Raw genomic sequence first — 16832 nt, 5'->3', positions numbered from 1 at the left:
TGACGAGGGCGAGCGCCGCCACGTTCGGAAGTGACGTGAGGGCCGGCGGAGATGGGTTCTGCCGGAAGCGTGGAACGCGGTGAGCTTCCTGTTTATGCAGGAGGCGGAGGCGCGCGCTAGGCCGCGCTCTCGTCTGCGCCGCGGCAACGGTAACGGCGGCGAGTCGGGGGGGGCGAGGCGGCCATGGCGCTGTCCGAGACGCAGCTGAAGAAGATGCTCGCCAAGGTAAGCGGCCGCTCCCGAGACTCTGCCGCCTGGGAAGCGCCCCCGCCCGCCACACCTCCGGCAGCGGGCGGCCTGGTCCGGTCCGTTCTGGGGCCCCCGGAATATCTCCTAGAGCCGGGGTCCGTCCCCCTTTTACCCTTTCCCGGGGGTTCCCGTCTTGGGCCTCTCGCGGGGGTGGAGCCCGGAGCAGCCCGACGAGACCCGCCCTCGCCGGCTATTGTGTAGGGAGCCCTTGGGGCTTCGTCTCCCACCCCCGGTGTGTCCCCGGCCGACGCGTACGGCGAGCCGCCCCTCCCCCCGCCCCCGCGTGCGGAGATGCAGCGCCGAGTCCTGCCTCTGCCAACAACCCACGGCGGGCTAGGGGGCCGCATAGGTGTCTCTGGGACAGGAGCCGGCCCTGCCTGGTCTCCGCCCCTGGAGCCGGGGTGATGTAGGAGTCAGCAGAATTTAGCTGCTTTGGCTGCCTTCATCCATCGCCAGTAGCTGGAAGAACCACCCCCTTTGCTTGTGGCTCAAGGAAACCTGATCTCAGAGTCATTGAGAGAAGAATAATTGTAGGTCCCTGTCGAATTCGTTGGCGCTGAGTATTTCAGGGCTTGTCTACATCAGAAAGTTGCAGCGCTGGTGAGGGAGTTACAGCGCTGCAACTTTGAAGGTGTACACATCTGCAGGGCACCACCAGCGCTGCAACTCCCTGTTTGCAGCGCTGGCCGTACTCCCGTTTTGTCTCGGGTGTAGAGGATCCAGCGCTGGTGATCCAGCGCTGGTAATCCAATGTAGACAGTTACCAGCGCTTTTCTTGACCTCCGTGGAAGGAGGAAGCCTCTGGTAATCAAGCTGGTTTCCTTTTCCGGTTTGCTCTCTCGGTCCCGGAGCCACCCAGCAAACCGCAGGGAAGGAGACCTGCTTGCTCGGGGTTCCGGGACCGAGAGAGCAAACCGGGAAAGGAGACCAGCTTCGCCGCGGTTTGCTCTCGCGTTCCCGGAGCCACCCAGCAAACCGCAGGGAAGGAGACCTGCTTGCTCGGGGTTCCGGGACCGAGAGAGCAAACCGGGAACGGCGCGGTTTGCTCTCTCGGTCCCGGAGCCACCCAGCAAACCGCAGGGAAGGAGACCTGCTTGCTCGGGGTTCCGGGACCGAGAGAGCAAACCGGGAACGCCGCGGTTTGCTCTCTCGGTCCCGGAGCCACCCAGCAAACCGCAGGGAAGGAGACCTGCTTGCTCGGGGTTCCGGGACCGAGAGAGCAAACCGGGAAAGGAAACCAGCTTCGCCGCGGTTTGCTCTCTCGGTCCCGGAACCCCGAGCAAGCAGGTCTCCTTCCCTGCGGTTTGCTGGGTGGCTCCGGGAACGCGAGAGCAAACCGCGGCGTTCCCGGTTTGCTCTCTCGGTCCCGGAACCCCGAGCAAGCAGGTCTCCTTCCCTGCGGTTTGCTGGGTGGCTCTGGGACCGAGAGAGCAAACCGCGGCGTTCCCGGTTTGCTCTCTCGGTCCCGGAACCCCGAGCAAGCAGGTCTCCTTCCCTGCGGTTTGCTGGGTGGCTCCGGGACCGAGAGAGCAAACCGCGGCGTTCCCGGTTTGCTCTCTCGGTCCCGGAACCCCGAGCAAGCAGGTCTCCTTCCCTGCGGTTTGCTGGGTGGCTCCGGGACCGAGAGAGCAAACCGCGGGGAAGCTGGTTTCCTTTCCCGGTTTGCTCTCTCGTCCCGGAACCCCCCTTGAAGCCGCCCAACAGCGCTGCAGTGTGGCCACATCTAACACCACTTGCAGCGCTGGTTGCTGTAAGTGTGGCCACTCTGCAGCGCTGGCCCTATACAGCTGTACTAATACAGCTGTAACAACCAGCGCTGCAAAATTTTAGATGTAGACATGGCCTCAGTTTGACATCAGTCCGGCCGCTGCCCTCCTGTTAACTGCTGAACGAACCATAGGCTTAAACTGGCCCTGAGGAGTCAGGACTACTTAGTTCTACTGACTTTCTTTGTGACCTTGAGCAAATCGTTTTTACCTTTATGCTTCTATTTCCCCAGAACGTGTTTTAAGTGTTTTGTTCCTTGGCTGAAAGATTCTATATAAATGTTTAACTAGGCTAGTAAGTGTGGTAATATCGCATTTCTAAGAGGGCTTTTTAAATAGTAGTTGGGTTTAGCTAAACGGGGTTTAACTACTTTTTTACTGTATTGCCTAGGAGCCCTAGTGGTGGACCCCCATTATGCCAAGCGCTGTACAAATACAAAGAAAAAAAGACAGTACTTGCCTTGTGTTTCCTTATTGCCTCACTAAAACTGGTTTTAAAACCACCATGCTAGAGACCAGCAAAACCACTTGTACAGCAGAGGCTGTTATTACACAAAAAATGGAACAAAACTGTACTGAGTGGGATATTTGCACTGCAGTATTAGAGCTTTCCAAATTAGCATCAAAATACTCACTTATTTCTCTGTACCATGCATATTTAGCAAAAAATAAGACATTTATGTTTGAAAATTGAGTTTTGCAGTTATGAATGAACCAATATTTAATGGGTTGTAATAGTTGTGCATATCCTTCAGATGTACAAAATTGAGAAAATAGTGCTAATACACTTAATGGTTGTAAATTTGTAGAAACCAGAGACTGCCAGTAATTAACGTTTTTTAGATTTGTGAGACAACCTTTATCAATTCACATGTAGTCAACCTGTATTTGTGGTCACTTACTACCCACGGTCAATCAAATTGACAGATGAACATCTTTGAGATTGTCAGGTGACCACTTATATATTGCAAGTTAACATAGGAAAGCAAACACATTGGCAGCCACACAAGGACTTGCTCGGTGCCTTCAGTAACAGTGAAAAAAACCTACTGAAGTGTCTGCAAGAAAAGCTGCTCCACCTAAATGTTGAAGCTGAGGCCCACACTAAAGTCCTGCTGAGCTAGTCCCTGCCACCAGCTACTGTCATTAGAAAGTTGCACTGTATTGTAATATTTAACGGCTTTTCATATTGCGTGCACAATATTGATTACTTCATGTTTCAGACGGGTCTGGGCAGGGTTTCATCTTTGAAGTTATGCTTATGAGCTTTCTACAAAATTAGATCTAATTTGACTGTACATAAAAAAACAGGAAAGTAATCTGTTTTACTTCCTGAGAAAGAAATTGTGATTGGTGAGGTAGTGAGTTTCTGTTTTTCACTTTGGAAGTTATAAGAACGGCCAGACCAAAGGTCCATTTAGCCCAGTATCCTGTCTACTGACAGTGGCCAATGTCAGGTGCCCCAGAGGGCGTGAACCTAACAGGTAACAATCAAGTGATCTCTCTTCTGCCATCCATCTTCACCCTCTGACAAACAGAGGCTAGGGACACCATTCCTTACCCATCCTGGCTAATAGCCATTAATGGACTTAACCTCCATGAATTTATCCAGTTCTCTTTTAAACGCTGTTATAGTCCTAGCCTTCACAACCTCCTCAGGCGAGGAGTTGCACAAGTTGACTGTGTGCTGTGTGAAGAACTTCCTTTTATTTGTTTTAAACCTGCTGCCCATTAATTTCATTTGATGGCTCCTAGTTCTTGTATTATGAGAACAAGTAAATAACTTTTCCTTATTTACTTTCTCCACATCACTCATGATTTTATATACCTCTATCATATCCCCCCCTTACTCCTCTTTTCCAAGCTGAAAAGTCCTAGCCTCTTTAATCTCTCCTCATATGGGACCCGTTCCAAACCCCTAATGCAGAGGATTGGAACAGTGTTAATCAGATCATATACATAAAAGAGATTCATCCTGATTTGCTGCATATGACTTCAGTGAAAACTGCTGTTCACCTACTAGCACATGGTCCCCAACCTTTTGTGGCCAGTAGCACATTCATGTTTTCAGAAGAGTGTGGCAGGCACCAACAATTTTTCAAGGCTTATTTTGTATTTGTACATTAAATAATACAAAAAACATCATATATAATATTACATAATATATTAATCAAAAAAGAAGAGAGAAGCTGGAGAGAAGCTGCGAGGACAGAGAACACCAGCACCTCTGGCCCTGGAGTACTCTGTCCCAGCAGGCTGGGGGCCTTGGCTTCTCTCTCTCCTGCTGGGCAGTAGGCGGGCCCCACGCCTGCCTAGGATCGAGAAAACCGGCGCCCGCAACCTGCAGCCCCGGAGTTCTCTGTCCCTGGCAGGCGCGGAGCCACGGCTTCTCTCCCCTGCTGGGCACTAGGTCGGCACACATAAATGCCCCGGCAGGCACCATGGCGCCCATAGGCACCACATTGGGGACCACTGTACTAGCAGATGAAAATAGTCTTCTTCAGCCTCTCTCCACTTCTTTGGACCTGCTTTCACAGAAAAGATATACTTTTCGCAGAAAAGATATTAAATGTGTGGCTATAAGGAGGAGATCTTTAGGTATTTCTAATGAGAAATATTCAAAAACTGTAACAGTAAATGACATCTAATTTAAGTGAACATAAAGATTTATTTCCTCTGCAAGTAAGTATTTACTTCTGTCACTGACTTATTGTGTGAGCTTGGGAAAATCACTTAGGCTCTGTGCCTCTGTTTCCTGATCTATAATGGAAGTATTTAGTGTTGTTTGTAAAGTGGCTTGAAATCTGAGTCTGAAAAGTGCTATATATAAGAGCTAAATATTTGCTCAGGATAATACATTTAGAAGTCAATAGCTGCTTATTTTCTCATAAGGATTTTGGAGACTTTCTGAACCCTTATTCAAACTAACAGTTTATATTTTGAACCATTACTCAATGGCCATAAAATATTAGATCAAAAATTGTTTGCTTATTTAATACAAATTGGAGTGAAAAGGAAAATAAAGGGCACAAATATATTACATAATTGCAGAGATGTACCTGAAAGAAATTATTTTAAATTTGACAGCGTAGTTGAAAATAACTCAAAGTTGGAGAAATTCCATTTCAGAAACACAAAATATTCCCTCAAATATCCTTCTGTTCTATGCAGTATTTTTCAGTCTGTCGGTATTCCATAGTTGTCTGAATAATCTTAAAAATCGCATGAGTGACTGTTGCAGCATTTGCTCTGTTTATAGCAACATCAGTAGCCACTCCTTATTTGCATATCTCTTGAAAGTAAGGAATGATAAATTATTGAACAACCAGGATAATAAAGCAGTCACTGCAACAGTATTTTTTAAATCTAAGAAAACAATCAAACTTTTGCCAAAGCTCACTTTTCTGTGTGCGGCGTAAAAAAAGAATCCCCCTCCCCCCAAGTATCCTTAAATGTCAAACCAGAAACTTGAAATTACTATAAAGAGTAATACATATTGGAGTGATATAACACTCTGAATTAAATTCTAAAAGTCTTCAACTAGACTTCATCGTTTTAAATGCACCATTCCAAGTCAGCTAAGCAGTGTGTCATTAAGATGTTTTAGATTTCTTCGTGATAATAAATGGTTTCTTCTCCATCTTCATAGAAAAAACTAGGATTGAAATAGTACTGTACACATACAACACCTTTCAGCACTCTGCAAACACAAGTCTCCCCACATTCATGTTTATCTGACAAGCATAGCTAGGGCTGTCAAGCGATTTAAAAAATTGTGATTAATTGCCCTGCTAAACAATAACAGAATATTATTTATATAAATATTTTTGGATGTTTTCAACATTTTCAAATATATTGACTTCAATTATTATAACACAGAATACAAAGCGTACAGTGCTTACTTTATTTTTATTATAAATATTTGCACTGTAAAAATACGAAAAATAGTATTTTTCAGTTCACTTAATACAAGTACTGTTGTGCAGTCTCTTTATCATGAAAGTTGAACTTACAAATGTAGAATTATGTACCAAAAAACCTGCATTCAAAAATAAAGCAATGTAAAACTTTAGTGCCTGTAAGTCCACTCAGTCCTACTTCTTGTTCAGCCAGTCGCTCAGACAAACAAGTTTATTTACACTTGTAGGAGATAATGCTGCCCACTTCTTGTTTACAACGTCATCTGAAAGCGAGAACAGGCCTTCACACGGCGCTGTTGTAGCCGGCATTGCAAGATATTTGAGTGCCAGATGCGCTGAAGATTTGTATGTCCCTTCATGCTTCAACCACCATTCCAGAGGACATGCATCCATGCTGATCATGGGTTCTGCTCAATAAGGATCCAAAGCAGTGTGGACCAGAGGGTGAAGGAAGGAGTAATAAGTATTCAGAGTCTTTCCTCAATATCTGTTGGTGTTTTCCATGGCGCAGAGAGAGGGAAAGAATTCCAAGGTCACAGCTTCTCCTCAGAAAAGGTTGTGAATAGAGGGGAAATTACCATCTCTATTCTTGTAAGATATGATTCGGGTTGGTTGGCAGTTGCATATCCAGCATTCTCTTGTTATGGGATATAAGAAAAAGGTAGTCCTTCAGTGTTGTTACTTGTATGAGCAGTTATAGGACCGGAGATATCCCTTTGCTTTAGATAACAAGTTTGTTACTCAGGGACTACATTTGAACTAATTTCAGACTGCTAAACATCAATAGTATTCAGTAAATACTTTGTGGTATTTATACTGGATTCTGAAACTTTTTCGTAATGTTGGACTCTCCCCTTCCATTTATAGTTGCATGGATACCTCCCTGACATTGCTACAGGGATGTTATATGAACACCAGTTACTGTAATTGTTCACATGGAAGAATATTAGAAGAGTAGTGTATACCTTTCTTGGTATAGATTAGCAGTTGGAAACAAGACACAATCATGTGCCAAGCTAGCTTTCTGCTGCCCATGAGTAGATGGTTTGTGGACAGTTGGTGATTCATGAAGCCTAGTTTGAGAACTATTGAATTATATGGTAGACTGCCTATTTTTACAGATCTCCATGCCATCAGCTTCTCCCTGCTGCTATGAGAGTATGTCCACATCGTACAAAAGGGGTGGGCCAGGAGACAGCAGTACTACTGCTGTTATGCTTACTTGGTGTGCTCCTGGAGCCTGGGACTACCTGTACCCTTTCCAGGCCCACAACTCTTTGTAGACATCTCTTCTGCTTGACTTTTTTGTGAGAAGATATCCCTGCCTCCACTCACAATTAGACTAAGGTCACCCTGTCTCCACATTATCCCCTCTCTAAAGGGGGATTCCTCACCCCAGTGGTCCCCAACGCAGTGCCCGTGGGCACCATGACATCTGTCTGTGCCCGTGTACTGGCTGGCAGACAAGCATCCTCTGAAATGCCGCCGAAAAGCGGCAACGTCAAGAGGCGTTGCTGCCGAAATGCCACTGATTTTCAGTGGCATTTCAGCGGTGGCACCTCTTGATGACACTGCTTCTCAGCAGCATTTCGGCAGCAACGCCTCTTGGGTTTTCCGCTTCTTGGCTGCATTTCGGTGGATGCTTTTACCCCGTCACGGTCCTTGGTGGCTCATCGTCTGGTGTCTGCCAGATGAAAAAGTTTGGGGACCACTGCCTCACCCTATATTCCTTACAAATGCCACTTACACACATCAAATAAAAATTGAACTTACACACAAAAATACTTGCCTCTAGCTCAGGTTCAGCGCATCTGGCTTCACTATAAGCAATTCTCCTGAATCCATGCACCCCTAGCACTGGTTGAAAATCGGGCTGTCACTGGCACAACCTGAAATGAGGTGGCAACATGCTTCTTGTGGTCTTCATCACTATGTCCCTGCACATACGTATGTTGTAGCAGCAAAGAGCATCTGCTGTCCTAGTAGGAATTGTGAATAGGGTTACTTTCTACATAAGTTTGTATGTTGAACAAATATTTCACGTCACACGGTTGAGCTTCATTTACATATTTTATGAGTTACAAATGTTATATAGCTGAGTTTCAAAAAAAAAAGTTCAAGTACTTGTTGTGGTTTCAGGGTAACTGCACCCTCTGTTCCTCTTGCCAGGTTCCTTGAGGACACCCACTTAATGTTTCCAGCTCCCAGACATGATCTCTCTTGGGTAGGGGCCCTGTTCCCACTCCTGTCTGGCTGAGGGTTCTAAGGCTGCACATCTCCCTACCTTAGCTGTGGTATCCTCAGAAAACCAGTCCACCCAAAGCCCAGTGCCTGTAAATTGCTTTGTCTCTGAGGGCAATGAACAGTGTATTGCCAGAAGTTACAAGTTACCACACAGCCATTTTTAAGCAAGCACCTTTAAAGTAACAGCACCACAGAGATGATGATATAAAAAAAAATAAAAGTTTCTATACACATGCTAAAAACTTACCCTCTGTCTCACGACAACCTAGTAGACCACAGACACATGGGAATGGAGGGGGGTGGCTGAGTGGGGGTGCCAGGGCACATGGGGACAGGGCAGATGTGCCTGACTGAATGAGAGAAGCTAGGAGTCACAGGGCCTGCATGGGGAGGCTCCCTAACAATCCTCTCCTCCCTTCAAAAAACAAATCAAAAACCCTGTTCCATACTTTTCCCACACCCAACAACCCTCCAAGTTCACACTCAGACGCCTTCCCATCAATTCTTTCCCTCTTGCTCAGCTCCTCCATTACCCCTGACTCCCCCAAGCCTTTGCACTACTTTTGAGGGGTGCAGGAAATACCTTTCTGTATTGTTATTTAGATGGATTATTATTCACAGTTCTGTATTAATATTTCTGTAAGAAATCTATTTGTCAAAAAAATTCCTGAATTTTTTGTTGTCTGTATTGTTACAGATGTAGTTGCTGCTAGGTATTTTGAAATAAATTACCAAAATAATTGAAAATGGCATGATTACGTTGTGTTGTTTGCCAAATAAAATGTGCAGAATTTTGCAGAATTCTAAAATACTGTGCGCAGACTTTTTAATTTTTTTGTCTCAAGATTCCCTCAGGAGTAGCATGCGATCCCCCTAGCCCACTGTAATACAAAACATTTAGAACAGCATGGTCCTCAAAGACACTGCATGGGATTGCTATATCCATCATGCTTGTTATGCAGGTTGAGAGAGATTTCTTAAAACCACAAATACCACCAGCCCCAAATATGATTTTTAACATTTTTCCCATTAATTTTCCTTTGCTTTTGTTTTGTTTGGCTTTATACTACAAATAGAAAGGCCTTAATGGGAAGAAATGTTGTAAGCTTTTGTATGGTCACATAATATAGTGGGAAAGTAGATTTGATAACTTGCTAGATCTTTTCCACATGGGACAGCTTTGATTCTACTCTTCTGATTTACAACTAATCTGAACTTTTAACCATAAAATTACGTACATGATTTTTACAAACTATAAGGTGATTTTTAAATTTTTTTTAGGATTTGACTTTTGTAGATAAGTGCTTCACTTCAAGCCTTGCAAATGCAATTTTTGACCAATTTGCTTGTCTCCAAGACAACCAATGCAAGACAAAACTTTATAGAACTTATGGCTTTGTATCTTAAAGGCTGCACAGGCATTAAATGCTTTTGTTTTTCAGTATAAGTATAGAGATCTGACGGTGCAGGAAACAACCAGTGTTATTACCCAGTACAAAGACCTCAAACCTGTAATGGATGCCTATGGTGAGTTTGTGCTAAGAAAGTCTTCTCTTGTTTCTGATTTAAATATGTAGTGTATTTACACGGCATTTCCTCAGTTTTAAAGTTTGCAATTAGTAAAATTTAGTTGGCAACTGGTGCCTATATCTGGTAATAAGTTTTTATTTTTATTGTTTTATACTTCGTTAAATAGCTTTTTATGGGAGAGAACTGAAACTAGAGTATAGAATTTGAGGTTCTGTTAAATAAATTCTGTTGATGGGATCGCATCTTCCTTGGGGGAAAAGCATGCCTATAGAGAACATTTATTAAAAAAGAAATGTACACAAGAATTTTTTCCCCTCTAATGTTGACAATAAGTGCGTTGTTCCTTACAGCTTAGTTTTTGATCCTGCAGGCTTGTACTGTTGTGTATTGCTCAATAGTCATTCTGTTGCCCTATTGGAATCTGTGTCAAGATGGAAAATTCAGCTCCATTGTAGTATAAGATATTCTGATATATTTATTTATAAAGAGCAGTAAGTCGACCCCCCCCCCCCCTCGCAAAAGTGTCCTGTTAGCAGTGAAACATCTTGACATTTGTTAGGGTAGAAATAATAGTCTACATCAGGGGTCGGCATCCTTTCCGAAGTGGTGTGCCGAGTCTTCATTTGTTTGCTCTAATTTAAGGTTTCGTGTGCCAGTTATACATTGTAATTTTTTTTGAAGATCTCTTTCTATAAGTCTATAATATATAACTAAACTATTGTTGTATGTAAAGCAAATAAGGTTTTCAAAATGTTTAAGAAGCTTCATTTAAAATTGAATTAAAATGCAGAGCCCACCGGACCGGTGACCAGGACCCTGGCAGTGTGAGTGCCACTGAAAATCAGCTTGTGTGCCGCCTTCAGCACGCATGCCATAGGTTGCCTACCCCTGGTCTACATTCATCTGTGTAGGAAAGCAGTTTCAAAGTTTTTGTAATGCATGTTGTAAATATTTGTAATTGCTTAACCTATCAGTGGTTTAACTGCTGTCACGTTAACTTTTTTTTTAATTGTAGCAGTAAATGGGAATGTATTAAGTTCGAGAGAGTTCCATGGAGCACTTCAGGAACTAGTTTGAGGTTTGAGTTTAGTTCTTTGCTCAAGATCAAAATGAAGGAGTAAACAGATTCACAGATAACTCTAATTTGGGAGAAATATTTAAAGAGACCTAGAGCAATTAAAAACAGGCAGAAAATAACCGAGTTTTAAATTAAAAAAAAAAATGCAAACCAACAGCTGAGGGAAGTAATCTAAAACATTTCCTAGGAGAGAGAACCTGAAAGAGACTGAAGGGAGAAAAGTGAACAGAACTCTAGACATGATTTTGTATTGTGATATGGTGCTCAAAATGTCAATTCCATTTTGAGCTGCAAATGGAAAGGCTTATATCCTGCAGCATAAAGGTACTTTGTTCCTTTCTAAACTGCTCTGATGAGACTGCACCTGTGGAATTTTTTGTGTTCAATTCTAAACACCACTGTATCTGAAAGATAATTGACACTGGAGAGATTCATTTTTGATAACCTATTAAGAGTGAAGAGACAGTGTAGCCAAGGCATCTGTCTATGTTGAGAGTTAAGGCTAAATTATGTGGCAGCAAGAATTACTCAGTGCTGCTTTGCCCAGGACCTCTCCCTTGTTGGTTGTACATTAAATGTATGCTGTCCCCAAATGTTCAGTCTGCTGCAGGTTTATGTATTGAAAAAATATATGTGTATTGTAAAAGTTTTCAGGGGGAAATCTTGGGAAGGGGGCATTTGTCACTTTGGACACATGGGAAGGCATGCGAGGCAATTTAGTTTTTTGGCAATCAGGGTACAGTTGAAGCTTTTGACTGGGGAGGAAGAGGCATCTCTCTCCACACCTTTTGGGCAGGCATGAAAGTGACTTTAAATTTGAAAGAGGGAAGAGGGGCTGTATTCCTCACTCCTCAGCAAACCTTGACACCAGCTAACTGTTGCGCTGTTTTTGCTCCTCTTCACCAGGCCAGTATCTGCCACTGTGTCCAACCATGATTAAATACATTAGTTTGATATTTCTTTTGAAATTACCCACAGGGAAGTAGTTAACAGTGTTGACATATAAGGTATCCTCAGTATGCTTCAGATTTACCACCCTACTGAAATGCACAAGCAGTTTGTCTTTCAGAACTGTTGTTTCAGGATGTCTGTAGACAAAAGCATGCAGACAACGGTGCATTGAATTTGCATTCAGTTGATATTTTGAGGGACATCTTTGCAATCATAAGAACTAGTGTGGGTTTTTTCCCTCAGAGAGCTTATATTCAGAATAGGGTTATGTGGTAATTTATGTGGATGCATCTTCACATGGGGCTTTGAGTGTAGGAGACAGTCCTACATTTGTAGGGATAGGAAATCTAATTTCCTAATATGTCTTTCCCATCTCTCAAAATCGTTATTTTTAGGTGTTAATCAGCTATGGATAAATACTTACCAGTTTTTAGATATGTAATAGTCAAGAAAGAGACACTCTTTAAGAACAGCATAAATATTTTTCTAGGTCACACAGGCTGAAAAAGGTTTAGGTAACTGGAACACAAAGCTAACTCAGCAAAAATAATTTAATACTGTGTATTGTCTTTCAGTTTTTAATGATGGCTCATCCAGGGATCTGATGAGCCTCACTGGAACCATTCCTGTGCCTTATAGAGGTATGCATCATGTCTTTCTTTTGTTTTCAAATCATCTGGAAGATTATTTTGGCTTGTAGAATGTTCAGTTTTAATCATCACTATTCTCTTAAAAAAGACTTTACTATGTTATGTAACATTTGAAAGATTTGTTTGTTCTGCTGTGTTATGGAATTCCAGTGTACAGGTTGTATTTGTTTCATGGCTGTTTGATTATTCCAGGCAGCCTCTGCCTATCTGATAGTGTGGGAAGCAACATCATTATTTCACAGTAGTGCTATTGTCAGTACTCAACAACATTTTTATTTTTAAACAGTTTTTTGCTGTCAGCCAACTGAGGGGGAGGGCTTCAAACAACTCACAAGTGGGACTAAGGATAAATTAGAGATAGGAACTCTGTGTGTCATGTTGGGGGGCGGCATTTGTGTAAAACACTTTATTAGTGGTAAATTTTATAATGGCAGAGCTTATGGCTAAGCCAGGAACTCTTCATTAAATATGTATGTGGTGAAGTTCAGTTTACTCTAGATACTCATACTTCAATATGATTCAAATCTTGGTTCATGCATTTTGTGATCTCACGATAGCGGTGTAATCTAGTCATGAGTAGTTTATTAGTATTTTAAAAATCTCAGGTCAGAATGAGCTGAGGAGGAAGAAGAATAAATTCAGACCTTTTTAAACTTTTCTTTAGGTAACACATACAATATCCCAATATGTCTGTGGCTACTGGATACCTACCCTTTCAATCCCCCAATCTGTTTTGTTAAACCAACTAGTTCGATGACAATTAAAACTGGGAAGCATGTTGATGCAAATGGAAAGATATATCTTCCTTATCTGCATGAGTGGAAACATGTAAGTATGACTAATCTGAAATCCTTCAGACTGATTACTGTTGAATTCCACTATATTATTATATCAAGTTTCTTTACTAATTCTGGTCATTTTGGCTTTGAACAATAAAATAGTGGTGATCTTTTCATCAAACACCACATTATCAGAAAGATAATTGACACTCAGTGGATATTGGATTGGAACTTTTAATCAAAAACTGTTGTCTGAATGTCACTTTTAACTGCCTTAAATTAATAAATTCAGTGCATCACTTTCACTGTTAACCAGCTAGCTATGCCTGCTTGATGGCAGCTCTTCTGGCTAGTTAAGGAGCACAGCGTTGGTGGTTTCAAAAGGGGAATCCATGTAAGCTTCCTTTCCTGACAGGTTTGTTTGAATATAGGTCCTTAAGAGAGCAGTAGGGAGAGCATAGTTATTGAAAGCAAGGTAGGGATTTTCAGGGATGTCCCTGGGACAAAATTATAGTACTGTGACAAACTTAAGGTGAAACTATGAAGGTGAACTGTTTGTAGAACAGTCCAAATTTTTAAACCATAGCAAAACCTATTGAAAAGATGATTAAAAAATGGCATTTGAAATGGCTTTGTTTTTATAACTTGTTTATATTCTGAACTCTCCTCCAGAGAGCACTCACTGTTTTATAGACGTTGCCTGAAAAGCAAGGAGTGTATTTTCATGTTGAAAGTTTTAATTTAAGAAACAGCAGCAAAGGCTCTTTGGGAACTTCCTGCTTTATGTGTAAAAGGGAGGGCAAAATTTAGCATATCCTCAGGTCTCCACGCACTCCTCTGATACCTCTTGTGAGTATTTGTCCGTCTCTGCTATTTGGTATTCTGCCCTCGTTAGGGAGAACACTTCACTTAATACTGAGACTTTTAGCTGGTCTCTGTGTACTATAATGTGAGTAAACACTGCTTTTTATACTGCCGCTGAAACAATAAGGGTAAGCATACTTTTAGGAATAAGATACAATTTTACCTCCAAGTCACATTATGGTAACTTTGGATTTGAAGTCTACCTGACACTGAGCTGTAAACTGAATGTAATTGATCATCTTTTTATATTGTTTGCAGTGAAAATCAGGCTATTGAATACAAGACACTGCTACTCCAAGAGTGATTTTTAATGGCCTCATTAATGACCTGCAACACTCTAACTATTGTGCTTTGTGTCAAACTGAGGAAAGACTGCACCTTATGTGGGCTGGAACCATTAGAATGTTTCGTCTTCTGTACCTAATTTTCATGACTCAGTGTTGTTTAGGTTTTTAAAATAACTAAATGTTTATGGTAGTTTTAGTCTTTCTTCAGTCATTGTAGTACTGTAATTCATGTGGAACTGTACATTGTCCAGAGTTCAGCTCGGTATCAGCACTACTCCTGCTGTGTGTTCCCTCTTGATTGTTTAACATCATGCTAGTAGGACAAGTTGACTAAACTGGAATCTACTAGATTGGGTCTATAAATAGGAGGGAAAAATATTCAGCTGATCAGTGGTATGTGATGAGATGGTACTAAGTCATTATTGTTAGTAGTCAACTAAGCTGTCTTTAGTACAAAAACAACAACAACAAAAAAACAGCTTTTGATCTGCTTTCCCTCATAGCCGCAGTCAGACTTGATAGGATTGATTCAAATTATGATCGTGGTGTTCGGAGAGGAACCTCCAGTCTTTTCTCGGCCTACCATTTCATCATCCTACCAACCATACCAAGCAACAGGACCACCAAATAGTAAGTGATGTGCATATATATATCACTTACTTATACATATATGCACACACACATATGTAAGTATATGTGTGTGTGTGCGCATAAATATTGCATAGGACAGCAAAAACACTTGATGATTGAAAATTTATTTATATATATAATAAATTTTCAATTCATTATCAAGTGTTTTTGCTGCCTTATGCAATATTTTGACAAATGATTTATTGTACTCTGTAGTGTTGAAAGCTGATGACCCAATTTCTTTAGTACTGGTAGTTTTTTGTTTTGTGCCATAATACCATTTGGCTTTTGGCTCTCATAATATTTTAATGGAAGGAAATGTATTATCATATTAAACTATTAAATTTGACTGTTTGTTGCCATCTGTAGACATTGCCAGCATTCATTCTTACCTTATACCAGCTTCCTCTGATAACCTTTTTTGTGCCTTGCTCATGTTCTGTCTTGACAATTATGATTCTTTTTGTTATAATTTTTCTAAAAACTTTTTCTCCAGGATCCAGGACAACAGTACCTGTGTCCTTTCTCTATTTGTTGGCTTCTTAATCATTTTCAAATTCAGTATTGCCTTGTAGATTTTCAGACTCTGTTGATTTTTCCCCTTCAATTTTGAGGTTTTTTTCCTTTCACATAGCAATTGTTCTTCCTTTTAAACTCTTACCTTAAGCACTGTCTATTTTTTTTTTAAGGCTTTCTAAATTGTTTTGTTACACTATGTCAGAAGGATGGGGTGGATGAGAATGTTTGCAAAAAGATTGCACAAGCAGAGGATCAAACATAGGATGAAGAGGTAGATTAGACCAACTAAAGAAGAGTCAAACCAAAAGCAGGACTGAGGGGAAGAGGTTAACAAACCCAGACCCATACTTGTTCATCGAGTGGCAGTGTCAGAGTTCTGGGCCAAATTCAGCCTAATACTTTTAGGCTGTTTCATGTTTTTTGGGTGGGGAGGGGAAGGATTCAGACCTGTGAGGACCTTAAACACACACGAAAACAGAGCAAGAAATACAGGAGGAAGAAATTTAGAGACTATAGGAACACGAAATACGTAGAATCTCATTGGAAAGGGGAATATAAAAAATAATTCAAAATGAATTGCTAGGGATATTAATAGGGGATTGTGTTCATAGGTCTGATGTGGTGGGTTATAGGAAGATTGTGCAAAACTTTGCATGACCAGAGGAGGAAAGGGGGATGTGCAGGTGAACTGGGAGAGATTATTGTTAGAGGAGGGATCTGTCTACCACCAACCTCCATTACTCCACCAGCCTCTATGGTTGCTTGCTTGCAGGTCTTCTGCGGTGAGCCCTTGTTTGAAGAACCTTCTGGTTCACCAAACTGAGACTTTTAGTTGGTCAACCAGGGAGTTCATGGGCTTGGACTGTAGTCAGATAAGCGAAGAAAGTATGGAGCTACATTCCTCACAGCCTCTAAGGAACCAGCTCCCCTCTACACCTAGCTGGGGAACTGGTAGTTGAAGCACTGCCAGGAGGAAGCACAGTGATCAGGTCCCTTCTGCTTGCAGCTGCCCCCAACCAACAAACCATCTGCAGTTTAACGGGTCATATTCCTGGTTTGTGGGACCAGGCTTGCTATGGAAGGCTGTGGAGATCATAGGGCAGCAATGCAGAGCGGGGAAGGACATTTCTAGTGCAGAGGGAACAAAATAGGAGCATTACAGATGGGGTGGGGGTAGTGACAGCATTTCAAGATACCCCCTTATGGCAGTTAGCCTTGCTCTAAATGCCTTCCCTGTCCCAGCCTGCTCAAAAGAAGCCCATTTCCCTCTTCACCATTCCCTAGGAAAAGTGTTCTCCAGCAGCTGATTGGTGTTATTAGAGAGATGGGATTGACACAGTGGTTAGGACATTAGCTTGGAAATTG

At 42.1% G+C, this 16832-nt stretch overlaps 1 protein-coding gene across 3 annotated transcripts in view; it reads left to right on the top strand.

Annotated features, from left to right (window-relative positions):
* The first annotated feature begins 58 nt into the window (after window positions 1–58).
* The window catches only part of TSG101 (tumor susceptibility 101), a 52132-nt gene continuing 35358 nt past the window's right edge, over window positions 59–16832 (top strand). The window contains exons 1-5 of one of the 3 annotated variants that reach the window (XM_030560538.1): window positions 60–225; window positions 9622–9706; window positions 12314–12379; window positions 13053–13216; window positions 14822–14948. In XM_030560538.1, the coding sequence (XP_030416398.1) occupies window positions 184–225; window positions 9622–9706; window positions 12314–12379; window positions 13053–13216; window positions 14822–14948 (484 nt within the window). In that variant the 5' untranslated portion in view covers window positions 60–183. Of the gene's footprint in view, window positions 226–9621; window positions 9707–12313; window positions 12380–13052; window positions 13217–14821; window positions 14949–16832 lie in introns of all 3 variants that reach the window. The other 2 variants (XM_030560539.1, XM_030560540.1) reach the window with 2 other exon arrangements.

This window comes from Gopherus evgoodei, chromosome 4 (genome assembly GCF_007399415.2).
Source record: "Gopherus evgoodei ecotype Sinaloan lineage chromosome 4, rGopEvg1_v1.p, whole genome shotgun sequence".
NCBI classification, from domain to species: Eukaryota; Metazoa; Chordata; order Testudines; family Testudinidae; genus Gopherus; species Gopherus evgoodei.
The sequence above is the reverse complement of the archived record's forward strand: the minus strand, read 5'-3'. Positions and strand labels throughout refer to the sequence as shown.